The 15,337-nt window shown below is 29.7% G+C and overlaps 1 protein-coding gene across 1 annotated transcript; it reads left to right on the plus strand.

Annotated features, from left to right (window-relative positions):
• Positions 1-1,677: 1,677 nt before the first annotated feature.
• On the plus strand, positions 1,678-14,767 carry LOC130442744 (inositol-3-phosphate synthase 1-A). The gene is made up of 7 exons (XM_056777093.1): positions 1,678-1,893; positions 5,248-5,425; positions 5,972-6,222; positions 8,600-9,097; positions 9,601-9,709; positions 11,423-11,743; positions 12,496-14,767. The coding sequence occupies exons 1-7, from the start codon at positions 1,786-1,788 to the stop codon at positions 12,618-12,620; spliced, it is 1,590 nt and encodes a 529-aa protein (XP_056633071.1). The 5' UTR covers positions 1,678-1,785; the 3' UTR covers positions 12,621-14,767.
• The last annotated feature ends 570 nt before the right edge of the window (positions 14,768-15,337 follow it).

The following is a 15,337-nucleotide window of genomic DNA, read 5'->3' on the forward strand; positions in this document are numbered from 1 at the left end:
TGCGTTCGGTAATCAAATATTTATAACAATTTTTTACTATTAAATTACAATATTTTTTCAATTAATTTTTTTTATTTCATTCATTTTACAAGGATTTCAGAAAGATTCTTATACGAGGGAGGTTGTTTTGATACATTTTTTTTATAAAATACGTATAGGGATGATGAAAATTTATTCAATGTCACAAAATTAAAATGAAGAAAATAAAAAAATGTAGTAAATTAATATAGGGTGTTATAAATTTTTTTACACATTTCATTCGTCACGTTTTTCATAAATGAAAAGGAAAGTAACCATATTATTAGAATATGTACATATACAGGATGTCTCAAAAGTCACGTCTGTCAACGTGTTAATAAAAAAATGAATATAAAAACAAGCCAACATGTGAAAATGAAATTTCACTTTGTTGAGAAATATTTTGAAACGATTTCTAAGAAATCTAAATCTTTATATATACAGGGTGATATAACTGACGGTCTAATATAATCGTATAGGTGTTGTGAATTGTTAAATTCAGAATATGTACATATACAGGTTGTCTCAAAAATCACGTCAGACAATTTCGAATAGAAATAGGAATAAAATAAAAATCTAAACCTTTATATATACAGGGTGATACAATACATTTCTTATAGAAAATAGTAAAAATGGGAAAACCTATACAGTCGTATTTTAGGTGAAATTTGTTGGGTAGAGATTGTTGGTATTGAAATAAAACAAAATTTCTGACTTTTATTGTTAATAAAATCCTAAATAAACAGGACTATTGGTCTGTCAAAACCTTTTTCTATTGTTCTGCACAGCTTATGGTTATAAAAGACCGGAAATTTGGATCAGCTCAGGTACATTTTTTAAAATTTTAGGAAATATTTAAATCATTTTGTAAACCTTTAGCGTAATACAAGTTTCTCGTATTTATAATATATTTATATACGCACATCAATAACCATCTGAAATTATTTTCAGCTATACAGGTTGTCCCGAAAGTAGTTAAGTAAATAAAATGATTTTTTATATATAACGCCCTATATTAAATGATATTTTTGATTTTTAGGTGTAAAATTAGTGAATTCTGAATAAGATTTTATGTACCTAAGTTTTGTTGTTCTTGCGAAACTCAATTTTTAGAGGAAATGAGGAATTGAATTAAAAATTACTTTATTACTTTAAATGCAACATCCTGTATATTTTTAATTGCATTAAATTGTTTCATATCATAGTGCATAAGGGTAACCCATACCTATATTTAACCTTCCTGAAGTTATAAACACTTTTAATGGATTTTTCAGGATTAAAGGCGCCTCAAGTCTATTCTGGACATCGAATTATTAATTAATAACGATAATTAGTGAAATTTATTACGTATTTAACCTTTGTGAGATGACAAAAAAAATATTGAAACAGTTAAACAAATAAGAAAAAATAAATTACAAGAGCTGCACGAATCGACTACCATTTTGTGTCATACTAATAATTTAGGTTAGGAAACTTTTATATACAACCGACCATTTACTTTTTTCCATATTTCAGCTGGTTGTATTTTACCCTATTTACGAAAAAATATTTCTATCTAAAAGTAAATTTTTAAATTATAAGAAAGTGGTCAATTACGGCCCTCTCCATAATGAACGAAGGTTTTCGCGCAGAATCTGAATCCCCCATATCTCCAACTCCACTTTGATAACATTCTCCAAACTTGACTACCTAAATTTCAAGCTCATACTATTTTCGCCGGTAATACGTCGCTCAACTGGATGCTTCTGAGAACCGATAGATTTTATTATGGATATTGTGGTGAATAGTGAAAACGTAAAATATACCAATGATTATATCGAAAGTCATTATGCTTACAAATATAATAAAACTGAAAAAATTGGAGATATTATAGAGGTAAGCACGAAAAAAAACCTCTATTCAATACCTAGCGCAAAAACAGCATGTTTTCTAACTGTCGAAATGTTTGGAAATACAAGTAAACTCAATATTAGTTATATATAAAGTACTTCTATCTTTAAAAACATTATTACAGATAATCATAACAGTTTATTGCTTCTATATACATAATTCGATAATTATTTATTGCGGTTTTTATAAGCAAAAATATAGTTTTCACCTTCAAAATCTAAATATTTCTAAAACTCTACAGATGTAGGTGAAAATCCCATCTCTAGACTCACATCTCTAATATCAGCGTAGTAACTTACTTGTGGTTTGAAATAGTTCAATAATATAAAGATTCTTTTCATGTTTTTATTATTCCAAGAAATTTCTGGACAACCAAATTAACAAAAAATTCATTTAAATTTCTTGTTTTCTTCATTTTCTTCCATATTTTGAAACAAATATTTCAATGGACATAATGCTGTGTTATTTCACAACATTTATATAAGAAAGATTTTTTGTTACCCGCTTGTTTTGTATAACGTAAATCTATTCTAGAAACTGTAAAAAAAATCGATTCTCATACAAACAATTCTGTTATAAATATAAATATATCAACAATTATATTAAAACTTATACCAATTTAAATTATTATTGCAACGCCGAATATAGTTTTTCAACGAATACTGTCCAAATGTTTTCAAGGTCGAATTCGTTTTTATGCCATAGACGTAGATACCTACATGGCGTAGAGATACAAAACTTTATTTCAAAACCATATTATCAAATGGAAATTATTAAAGGAATAACATTTATATCTATCTCTTGAAAAAATATTGCAAAAGACAATTAAAAAATATAGGGTAGAATACAAATCAACTATATAATAAAAGAAATGGAAATAATTAAAACGAAATAGATATTGTTATGTTCTTATTATTTATTCAAACAGTTTTTAATTACAAAACGGTGGAGTGAATTTATACACAATGTGTATGTTCTCATCAGGTTCCAGAATCGTTTTCTTGCCTCTAGAAGAAACATAATGTAAACAGGTCACAAAAAAGGTGAAGTTAACTGTAAATAAATACAAAAAATACTCAGGGCGTCTGCCAAACTTCCATAACATATTGGAACAAGGCCGGATTCACGGTTTATATTACTGGGCGAGTTTGTAACAATATTATAAAGAAGCAAGGAATCTGTTACTTTTTAGAATTATTTTGAGGTTATTCAACTTCGTGTGCAACAATTTTGATTATAATTCAATAGGAGTTACAAACAATCTTAAATAGGACAATCAATTACTCCAAGTTGATACAAAAGTTTCTTACCTCAAAAGTATTTTAGAATATTTTACTGCTTAATGATCAGAAGCCTGCGCAGTAGAAAATAAACATTTTTGAGTGATTATTATTTGGCTTGGTATCATAATTGACATTTAGCCTAAAAGTTCTTTCAATTTGAACTTTAAGGTAAAGTCAGAAATGTTTCACTTTAGCACATATAAGTCATAGCGTCAAACGTCAAAAATTATGGTATGTTTGAATTCTACGAGGATGGTCCCAGAGTACTTGGATTAACAAAGAAAACATGAAAATTTTATAAAAAAATATATTTATATTTCAACGTTAAGTCCTTATAGCTCTCCTGATACACTTTAAAAATGTTAATGACAAAATAACATTCACCTCTACGTTTCATTTTGTTTCTTTTTCTAACGACACATATAGAAAAAGGACAGAGTTATGTTAACCTCTTTTAACGCATTTTAGAATGAAACTTGTTTATGCCAATGAAATTTAATTTCAAAAAACATATTTGGGACAAAAATGCATATCTTATCAACTGTTTAAAATTAAAAACAATTAGAGGCTATATGAAAATATAACAAATCATTGAGAAGAAACTGCATTTAAAACATATGTTTTTATATCTGGTAGTAAAAAGTAGAGATGGGATTGACACCTAGTTCCAACTCGTGTAATTTGATTAACGTCCTGAAAAACATAGAAAAGCTGGAATTTTATTTTTGGTTTTGGATTTACGAGTTTTGAAACTTCAATTATTTCATTTACATATGTTTTCACGGTTAATATTTTTAACTTTTTTACATAACATCTTTCATGAAAGATTGACAATATGACTGACTATTTTATTATAAAAACCAACTAAGTTTTTGTGAGGTTATGTACAAAAAAGTAATAAAATAATTACACCGAAAGTAATAAACTTTAATTGGAGCAGATTTTTGAGAATAGTATGTATAAAATCAATGTCAAATGAAAGTCAGAGAGAAACAGTAAAGATATAGTCAACGATTATAGATCAAAGTGTTTAAACGAGTGACTACAATTTTTATTTATCATATTTATTTTTTAAGAGTTTTTTGAATCTGTTAAACCACTTTTCGGGCTGTCCATCTTCGTTTTTTGTACCCTTTTTGTATTCGAATCAACGTCGCAAATGGTTTACTAGAAATTTCTAGCATTCCACGTTTCGAAATTATTGATTTTCGCACAGACCACGTTTTCCGACCGGATGACATGAATGAAAATTCTCTTAGTTGATATATTCACGTATATCGTCGTAAAATACGTTTCATAATTCAATTTTATAAATAGGTTATTGATTCGGAGCACAAAAGTTCCATCAATATTTCATTGAACAGTCGCAGTTTTCGTTTAGAATTTTTTTACGATATAATTAGACATATCTAAGCAAATGGGCTTCGAAATAATTCATTTCATGAAAGATCCGTATCGTGGGCAGAGAATGAGGGATTCCTCTGCAGAGCTGGAGTTATGGTGGTATTATTTTTCTCGGTACAGAATCAGATTCAGGCTTAGTACGGTCTTTGCTGGGTTTGGGAATGATGATGCCAAGCAGGCGCTAAGTGGAGGCCGCAGAGCTGAGGGAAAGCATTAAAAAACCTGTCTAGAGATTCCGGGACTAGTGAAGGGTGCGTTAAATGGTTGTTTACATTTGGATAGGTAATTATGTGGGAGCCTCGTGCTAGAAGTGGCAGATTCCCTTAGTAGTAGACAGCTGGCTACTTTGGGAGACTGCTGTGAAGAATGGTTGCCAAAACAAACGACCCTGTTCATTGTCCAAGGTGACATATCCACTTTCTCTGCTTCTCAGCATTGATTTTAAGTTTAATTTGGACGTTAAGACGATTCCATTGTGTTCTGACTGTTGGATCTCAAGGTTTATGGTTGTGAGATTTGTTGGGCATCGATAATGGGGGATTGGAAGTCTTTTTCTAGATCTCTGTTAGTTCTTGAATAGCAAAAGGTGGACCAAATGAAACCGCACTCTGTAATTAAGATGCAATACCGAGCAGGTTTATTTTATCTGTAGGTTACGCCGCTTTCGGAAAAATTGGTATTTAGAACATCAAGAAAAATACCCAAATTGGGTGTTATGTTAGTTGGATGGGGTGGGAATAACGGATCTACATTTACGGCAGCTGTTATAGCTAATAAACTTAAATTATCATGGCCGACTAAAAAACACGTTCAAAAAGCTAACTGGTATGGTAAGTACAATAATTTTCTACCGTTTCAAATATAAAAGAAGGGTTCTGGTTCCTCGTGTACGTTCCTTCCCATCTCTTCCTAATATTTTTATTTTAGGGTTTTTTTTTGCCTCTCGTTTAGTTATCTTTTCTACCTCTTCTGATAGATAAGTTGAATTGGTTCTTGGTGAAGCTCCGGCTTCCACTTTTTTCTTTAGTCTTCTAATAGTTTGTCTATGGAAAGGTTCAGTTCTATTTCTAGCAAATTGTGTTCATATTTTCAATGTCCAATCGCTATTATCGTTGATTTTTTCTCTTAATTCGTTATGTCTGTCTCCATCTTCAATATATCTGTCAGTAAAGTACCCAGATACTATAGAGTTTTTATTTTTTTACGTGTACTTGACTCCACTGACTTTACGAAGTCTAATACGTCTCTTAAATCAACTCTCAATCTCTTTTTCCCCAGTCCCCTGATATTATTTGGTTTTCCATGCCTCCCAAATCCATTCTTTTCCTTTGTGTCCCACCTATATTATCATCTCTAGATATACCTATACTTTTAAGGATCCATTACACAAACTGCAACCGTATGCGTGGGCGATGAAATATACGTACCCATTTCAAAATTATTACCCATGGTACATCCAGACGATATAGTGATCGATGGTTGGGATATTAGCGCATGTAATTTGGCCGAGTCTATGGAAAGAGCTCAAGTATTGGACTTATCTTTGAGAGAACAATTAAGACCGTATTTGGAACCGATGAAACCGAGACCTTCAGTTTACGTACCCGAGTTTATTGCTGCCAATCAGGTAATCGTTATAATTCTTTTGGAAAATATGGGTTATATTGCCTTTAAATTCATTTCTTTTGAAAACAATTCTGGTTATTATAAAAATTATCAACTTCTACAATCTATTTATTATAATTAATAATTTGGTAGATACTAAACAATTTCTGGTACTCTATTTTTTACGAATATTGGTATTTCTGGATTTATTTTGCTCAAAAATTGATGTCGTAAGTCCAATTTTGTCTTTCTTAAATTTATTTTTGCTAGAAATTACGTTGTTTTAGTTGAATTTGGTAAAAAATTTTCTTTCTGATAATAATTTATTGAGAAACAGTTTTTTTGAGTTGAATTTTGGATGTTTTCAGTCTAATTAACCTTTTTAAATTAAATTTACTCAAAAATGTCTTTAATACGTCTTATTTGATCAAAACTCGAAATTAGTTTTCTCAAAAATTAATGTTCTGTGCCAAATTTTGCCTTTTGTAAATTTAATATGGCCAGAAATTACCATTTTCAGTTAAATTTGGCCGCAGATATCGGTCGTAATTTTAATTTGGCAAAATATAGTTTTTCTGGCTCAAATTTTGCTTTTTCTGCTTTTTTCTGAGTTGAATTTTATCTTTTCTGACTTTTTCTACGTTTAATTTGGTCAAAAATTGGTTGTATGAAATAATGTTCTTCAATTAATTGGCCCAAAAAGTAATTTCTGACTATTTAGCGAAAAAATGTCTTTTCTAGGACAAAATCTTACCTTTTTTTTTTTCTAAACCAAATTTTGCGATTTATGAAATAAATTTTGCCAAATATGCGCGTAATGAATGAAATTTCGTCGAAAATGGATTTTTTTTAAGTTAAATTTGGCTGTGTGAAATTAGTTTTCTCAAAAATGGATATTCTAATCGAAATTTTACTTTTACTAAATTCAATTTGGTCAGATATTTACAAAAAAGTCGGTTCTAACTTTAATTTAGCAAAAAATGGCTTTTCTAAGCAAAATTTTGCATTCTGTGAATTTATTGTATCCAGAAATTAGCATCTTTCAGCTAAATTTGGAGAAAAATATCCTTCTTAATTTAAATTTGGCGATAAATAGTTTTTCTCAGCCAAATTTTGGTTTTCTGAGTTGAATTTTGCGTTTTATGAATCAAATTTTGCCTAAAATTGGCTATTTGAAATTAGTTTTCTCAAAAATGAATGTTCTAAGCCAAATTTTACCTCTACTAAACTCAATTTAGTCAGAAATTACCTTTTTTGAGTCGAATTGGGCCAAAAAAGTCGATTCTGACTTTAATTTAGCAAAAAATGGCTTTTCTAAACTAAATTGTGCCCTTTGGGAATTTATTTTGGCCAAAAATTAGCATCTTTCGGCTAAATTCGGCCAAAAATGTCCTTCTTAATTTTAATTTGGCGATAAATAGTTTTTCTAAGCCAAATTTTGGTTTTCTGAGTTGAATTTTGCCTTTTATGAATCAAATTTTGCCAAATATGCGCATTTTAAAGTTTTGTTTGGTCAAAAATTGGCTGTTGGAAATTAGTTTTCTCAAAAATGCTTAGAAAAATAGTTTTTCTAAGCCAAATTTTGCGTTTTATGAATTAGATTTTGCCAAATATACGCATTTTAAATGAAATTTCGTTGAAAATAGCTTTTTTAACTTCTAAATTCAATTTAGACAGAAATTACTTTTTTTTGAGTCGAATTGAGTCAAAAAAAGTCGGTCCTGACTTTAATTTAGCAAAAAATGGCTTTTCTAAGCCAAATTTTACCTTTGGGTATTTATTGTATCCAGAAATTACCAACTTCCAATTAAATTTGGCAAAAAATATGTTTTTGAAATAAATTTTGCCAAATATTCGCATTTTTAAACGAAATTTTGTCGAAAAAGCATTTTCTAGGTTTAATTTGATCAAAAAATGGATGTGTGAAATTAGTTTTCTCAGAAATGGATGATCTAAGCCAAATTTTGACTTTTCTCAATTTAATTTGGCCTGAAATCATCCTCTTTTAGTTTAATTCAGCAAAAAATAATTTATTCTAGTTAAGTTTTGCCTTTTAAGTATAGTTTGGTCAGATAATTGACTTTTTCAACGAGATTTGCTCAAAAATGACGTTCCCGGGTGTAATTTGGTCAAAAATTGGCCAATTCAGTTTTATAATTTCGGTAATATCAGAAAATTTTGACAGAAACCGAGTATTTTGTATAAAGATGAAAAAAATGAGGTTAGATTAAGTTGGAATTCATTCTGAACACACTATTTACACCACCACTACACCAACACTCACAATTACACTCTCTGAGGCGCGTTTCGATAACCAACTTAGTTTACATTAAGTGTTGGTGTAGTGGTAGTGTAAACAATGTGATCGGAATGAGGTTAGAATATTATTTATCTTTTAGAAATCGCGAGTAGACAACATCATCCCGGGTAACAGAAAAGAACAACTGGAAAAAATCAAATCGGATATCGAAGAATTCAAACAAACGAACAATTTGGATGAAGTAATCGTTTTATGGACGGCGAACACCGAATGTTTCAGCGAAATCGTTGAAGGTATCAACGACACAGCTGAAAATATCAAAATGGCAATTCTATCCGATAACAAGAACATACCTCCTTCGGTATTATTCGCTTACGCTGCTATATCTGCAGGATGTACTTACATCAACGGTTCACCACAAAACACTTTCGTACCCGGAATAGTAGATTTTGCAGAGAAAGAAGGCGTCTTCATAGCCGGAGACGATTTCAAATCCGGTCAAACGAAAATTAAGAGCGTACTTGTTGATTTTTTGATCGGAGCCGGTATTAAACCAGTCAGTATTGTCAGTTATAATCATCTCGGAAATAACGACGGAAAGAATCTGTCAGCTCCGGAGCAGTTTAGATCAAAAGAAGTAAGATCACCTAACCTAAATAAAGAGTTTACTGTGTTTCACCTTGTAACACCTCAAAAAGTGGTTATTGAGCCTCATAATAAAATATACACAACTTTTTTGTAAATTGGAACGAACTCTCTGCCAATTAGTTGTGGGACTGTGGCAATCAAACATCAAAATATACGCTTTTTGATATATATATCCCAAGCTTTCGAATAACTGCTATTTAATTGTTATTTAATTGTTTCTTGAAATTAGAATCCGTCCAATTGAAGGTTATGTTACTTTATTTTAGGTTGGTTAACGTTAAACTTTGATTTTTTTTAAGTTATTCTGTAAAAACAGATTTATGATCCATAGACATTCATAGAAAACGTGTTTGGGGAAAAACAATTAAATACCAACCAAAATCGTCAAATTCCCTATATAGAAATTGTACATTTTGGTGTTTGATTTGCCACAGTCCCATAACAACTACAGTTTTATATGTATTTTTGTAATTTGATTAAAATATCTTTCAGATATCTAAAAGTAACGTTGTAGACGATATGGTTAATTCAAACGATATTCTTTACGCACCGGGAGAAAAACCTGACCACGTAGTTGTAATTAAATACGTTCCTTTCGTTGGTAAGTTCTAAGTAATGTTCTAATAATTTGTTTGTAAACAAAATTCCAGAAAAAATTCCTTTTTCGTTTCAATCGCGTATCTCCCAGAACTAAAAAATTATAATTAAATCATAAATTTATTATAAAAAAATACTTTTGTTATTTAAAAACAGTCCCAATTGTATAATTCAATTTGAGACTTCCATATTCCAGATAATCATAACGTTACTGGAATTTATGGAATATGTTTACAAAATGTATAACGTGTTGCATACCTTCAAATCGTTTTTTGTATAAATGTGATTTAACTTATCTGGGCAGAGTACTCAATCGATAGAAATAGCTTTCTTTACAGAACTGCGAACAATAATTTTTAAAGTGTACATGTGATTATTCTAAACTGATCGGAATTAGACACGCGAACAAATTAATAGTTCTATGATTCAATGATGTCAAGAAATTCGTTTTTCTAGGTTATATGTTCGTGATTTTATTTGTGTCATAATTGTTTTGTTTACATTTGGTTTTTTAGTAGTTGTCTATAAAAAAGTGGAGAAACATCTTTATACGTTTATTTCTTTTAGTTTGTGATAAATTTAGAATTGATTCAGAATCGGAGCTGTTACTAAACACTCAGAACTGAGCTAACAGCGAACAATATTTGTGTAAGTGTACATGGGACTAGTTCCTAAACTGATCGGAATTAGACTCGCTAACAAATTATTAGATCTATGATTCAATAATGTCAAAAAATTAATTCTTCTAAGTTATGTTTGTGATACTATTTGTGTCATAATTATTATGTTTACATTTGGAAAAAAAATGTGGAAAAGCATCTTCATACGTTTATTTCTTTTAGTGTTGTGAGGATTTTACTTTATAATTATCAAAAAAATCAACAAAACGATAAGGAAAATACACAAAAGAGTGAAAATAAGTGTACCAATCAAAAGTTTTATCCAGTTATGTTTGTCAAGTTTGAAAATGCACTTACAGGGTGTGATAAAAAAATAGTGAGATTATATATGCATTAATCTCCTTTAAATTAGTGCTATGTACCTAACCCAATATGGAATCCACTGTGAAAAGTAAACTGTGGAAAGTTTGCTCTACTTTTTCTGTTGTTGCAGTAATTTAGAAACTCTCTGTATCTACAATTCTTTGAAAAAAAAAACAAAATATAGTGTGAATTAATGAACTTTCCTGTGGTGAAAATATCTTCTCACTTTCCATGGAATTACATTTTAGGCTGATTCATAAACTTGACTATCCGTTTTGCCGTTGCCTTTGACTTTTGCTGTTTAAAAATTGAAAATATTGAAATGAATAAAACCATTTATAATTGCCGTTTGCTTATCGGTCTGCCGTTGGTGACTTGCAACATAGACGAGTTGGCGTTTGTCACGTGATTTTGACATATGACGTTAAAGCGTGATGTTGGAGTTATTTCTCGTTCTGTCTGTTTGTTTATGGTAGTCTTTTGGCTTTGCTGGCTTTCCCTTCGTTATTTTCTATAATATCGTCCATAAATTACGAACAAAAACACAAAAATATCACGAAAACAAAAAGTATTATACAAGTCAAAAAGAATAACAACATTTTTAGGTTAACGAATGCTACGTCAGGTCAAACGGCAAACGTCACCCGAAAACGGTAACGTCAAACGGAAAGTCAAGTTTACGAATCGGCCTTTTACCTTATTAACACGAAAAGGGAAAATTTTGTTTATTTTAGGTGATTCTAAAAGGGCGTTAGACGAATACACCTCGGAAATAATGATGGGCGGTCTGAATACAATTGTCATTCACAACACTTGCGAGGATTCCTTGTTGGCTACCCCTATTATTCTCGATTTGATTATCTTAGCAGATATTTTCTCTCGTATCAAAGTTAAAAGAGAAGAAGATCCAGATGAAGATTATAACGGTTTTCATGTGGTTTTATCGATTTTGAGTTATCTTTGCAAAGCACCTATGGTACCGAAACATACACCGGTAGTTAATGCTCTTAATAAACAGAGGGCGTGCATCGAAAATGTTTTAAAAGCCTGTATAGGTAAGTAATATTCTGTCATTTATCACATTCGCTCGATTAAATATAAATATATGAAGTGAAAGTGAAATCATTACTCAAGTAACAGTGGAAAATGCATTACAAACGTTGGTAGTTGTATCTGATTCAATTAAACCGGCTAATGACAGTGACGTTAACTACTTAACGTCATCACATGATCAAAAACATTGTTTACAATTTTATAAAGGACATACTTGCTTACTTCTTCTTTTTATGTCAATATTATGATAGATAACTTTTTGAAGGTTATTAATTTTCGAATTTTTCTATGGTTTTTTTGTATATAGATATATATCTGTGATCGTGATATTTTCGTTGGGTAGAAAGTAGATGTGAATATCGATGGTTGTGAGGCGTTCGAAATGCACTTTGTCTATGTTGAAAATGTCGAACTGAAAGAGCAGAAAAGTTGAACGGTCATTTGAAAGACAAATTATCTGGATTGGAACGAAGAAGATATTTTTCTATCAATTAAATTGAAAGTTGAAACTTAAGTCAACAATTTTATGTAAATGTAAAGCATCTGTCATATTTTGTATCTGATTTATTTAATTGAATGCCAATGGAACATGTTGGATTGCAATAGGAACAGAATAGAATCGAAAAATGATTGTGGATGAATTAAAAATTTTTTCTGAATTGGAAAATTAAAGGTTTTGTAGCTGAGTTTCGTTTAATATGTGGTGTGTCTTTGGGACAAATTATTATATGTGTAAACATGCATTCTCTTTCAGGTTTGGCACCTGAAAATAATATGACTTTGGAACACAAGGTGCCCTTTTTAATGCAGAAACAAGAAAAATTAAACAAGGAATCCAAAGAATTAAAAGTAGAGAAAATGGAACAATTGAGTAATTAATAGAATGTGTGGATTATTTTTATAATTTAAAAAAAAAGTGGTTGAGAATGCTGTATATTAATTCGTAGATCTGACGGTATTCTTTAGGTATAAATTATTTATACATTATTTTGGATGTTCTAAGTGAAATTTTGGATTTTCTGGATTTCATTTTACCAGAAATTACCTTCTTCTAGTTAAATTTATTCGTAAAATTTATTTTTGATTCCAATTTAGCAAAAAAGGCTCTTTATCTTGTGACATGTTGGCTTTTCTGAATTTAACTTGGTGTGATTCTGTCAAAAATGGCATTCATAGGTCTAATATGATTTTTGGGTTTGAATTAATTGGCTTAAGAAATGTTTTAAGCCATATTTTACCTCAAATTACCTTTTTTGAGTTGAATTTGACAACAAAATTATTTTAATGAGTTCAATTTATCTAGAAATGTCCAAATTTGTCTTGTATAAGTTTAAGTTGGCCAAAAATTTGCCTTTTTAAGAGAAATTTTTTTCAAAAATGGCTTTTAGTCTGATTTGGTCAAAATTTATCAACTTTGAGAGAAATTTTGTCAGAAAACATGTTTTCTAAGTTAAATTTACTGAAATTTTGGTATTTTTGTGATTTAATTTGGCTAAATAACCAAACAATGGCTTTTCTGTATTCAATTTGCCTAAAAAATGGAATTAATTGGCTTAAAAAATGTTTCAAACCATATTTCACCTCAAATTATCTTTTTAGGTTTTTCGAAAAAATTCATTTCTAATTCGAATTAAGCAAAAAGGGTTTTTTTCTTGCGACATTTTGGCTTTTCTGAGTTTCACCTAGTGAGATTTTGTAAAAATGGTATTCATATGTCAAAAAATTGAATTAATTGGCTTGAAAAATGATGTTTTTGACCAAATTACCTATTTCGAGTTAAATTCATCATAAACATTTATTTCTGATTCAAATTTAGCAAAAAGTGGTTTTCTTCATGTGACATTTTGGCATTTCTGAGCTTAACTTAATGACATTTTTTCAAAAAAGGCATTCATTGGTCTAATTTGGTCAAAAAATTGAATCAATTGGCTTGAGAATTAATGTTTTAAACCATATTATATCTAAAATTACTTTTATCAATTTGGCCATATAACTCGTTTTTGAGTTTAATTAATCAAAAATGTGTAAATTTGCCTTTTTCGATGGATTTTTTTTCAAAAATGGCTTTTATAAGTCTAATTTGGTCAAAATTTGAGTGTAATTTTGCTGAAAAATGTGTTTTTGAGTTAAATTTAATGAAATTCTAATATTTTTATAATTTAATTTGTCCAAACAACCAAAGAAAGGCTTTTCTGAATTCAATTTGGCCAGAAAATGAACAAAAACTGGCTTCTTTTAAATTGATTTATTAAAAAACTGACTAAAATTTAATTTGGACAAACATTGGTATCTTGTAATGGAACTGTTCGTCTACTAATTTAAATTTTGGTTAAAAGATAATCAAATTTAGTCGAATAATGGCTAGTTTGGTCAAATATTGATTTTTCATTTCAGTTTGGCGAAAAAATTTGTCTTTTTTTTGAGTTTAAACGATCCCACAATGTTTTATTATTAAGTTTCATTTCTTCGAAAATTTGCTCCTATGTATTTAATTTGATAAACAACTGGCTTCTCTCAATTCATTATTTAATTGAAAAATTGCTTTTCCAAGTCAAATTTACTCAACAAAGACTGAAATATGTCAACTTTTTTGAGTTTTCTTTATTAAAAAATTTTTTCTAAGAAAAAGTCAAATTCAGTTTATAAAAGGCTTCTCTGAATCAAATATTTGGTTAAAAAAATGGCCAAAAATTATTCTAAATGATATTTCATTAAAGATTCTACCTTTTAAGTTTTATTTACCCCAAAAAATCGTTTTATATCAATAATTCTAATTTAAACGACAATTGGCTGTTTCGAATTTAATAAGTGGTCAAACAACGGTACATTTTGGCGAAAATAAATGTTTTTGAGCTTAATACAATCAGTAATTCAGTTCCCAACTTTGAATACTGGTCTGAATCCGAATTTACATAATTCTTGACCACCCTTTATATGTTATGTATCGAACACGATTGTTTTGTATAATAAAACATTTTAATCTGTTTAATTATTTCAAAGTATTAAATAAATCCAATTTACAAAGATTCGAGACGATTTATTTCATTCCTTAAATTAAATTCCACCACGACTTAGCAACCAGGAGATACAACAAACTGAAAGTTTATAATGACGCCCTGTATATATTGTTACAAAGATCAAATCATATCTCGAATTAGCAGTATAGTTTTTGAACAAAAAAAACTACAAACGTAGCAGTATTAAAAAAAATGAATTTGTCGCAAAACAAAAGGAGAGATACACATCTGACAACCTTGAAATGATTCTAATCCTTTTTTTGTTGCAACTCCTCCGCGTTCAAAGAATACGTATTGGTGTAATATTTTTGGTTATCCGCCCATCCCAGTATTGACTCAAATTTCCATATAACTCGTTAAATTCATCGACGCCAATGACATTGTTTACTTCGTATCTCCTTTTGAATAACAGGTTTTTCTCATGTGTGAATTTAAGCGGATTATAGTAAAGACGAGTTCACACTAAACGGTTAAAGTAACATGCTTTAATCAGAAAATTGATTTCTAGAATAATTGAAGATTAGTCAAATCAAATGTTCCTGGAGAATTTTCTAATAAACCTATTTTACAAAAAAATTA

Source organism: Diorhabda sublineata, chromosome 4 (genome assembly GCF_026230105.1).
Source record: "Diorhabda sublineata isolate icDioSubl1.1 chromosome 4, icDioSubl1.1, whole genome shotgun sequence".
Taxonomy (NCBI): Eukaryota; Metazoa; Arthropoda; class Insecta; order Coleoptera; family Chrysomelidae; genus Diorhabda; species Diorhabda sublineata.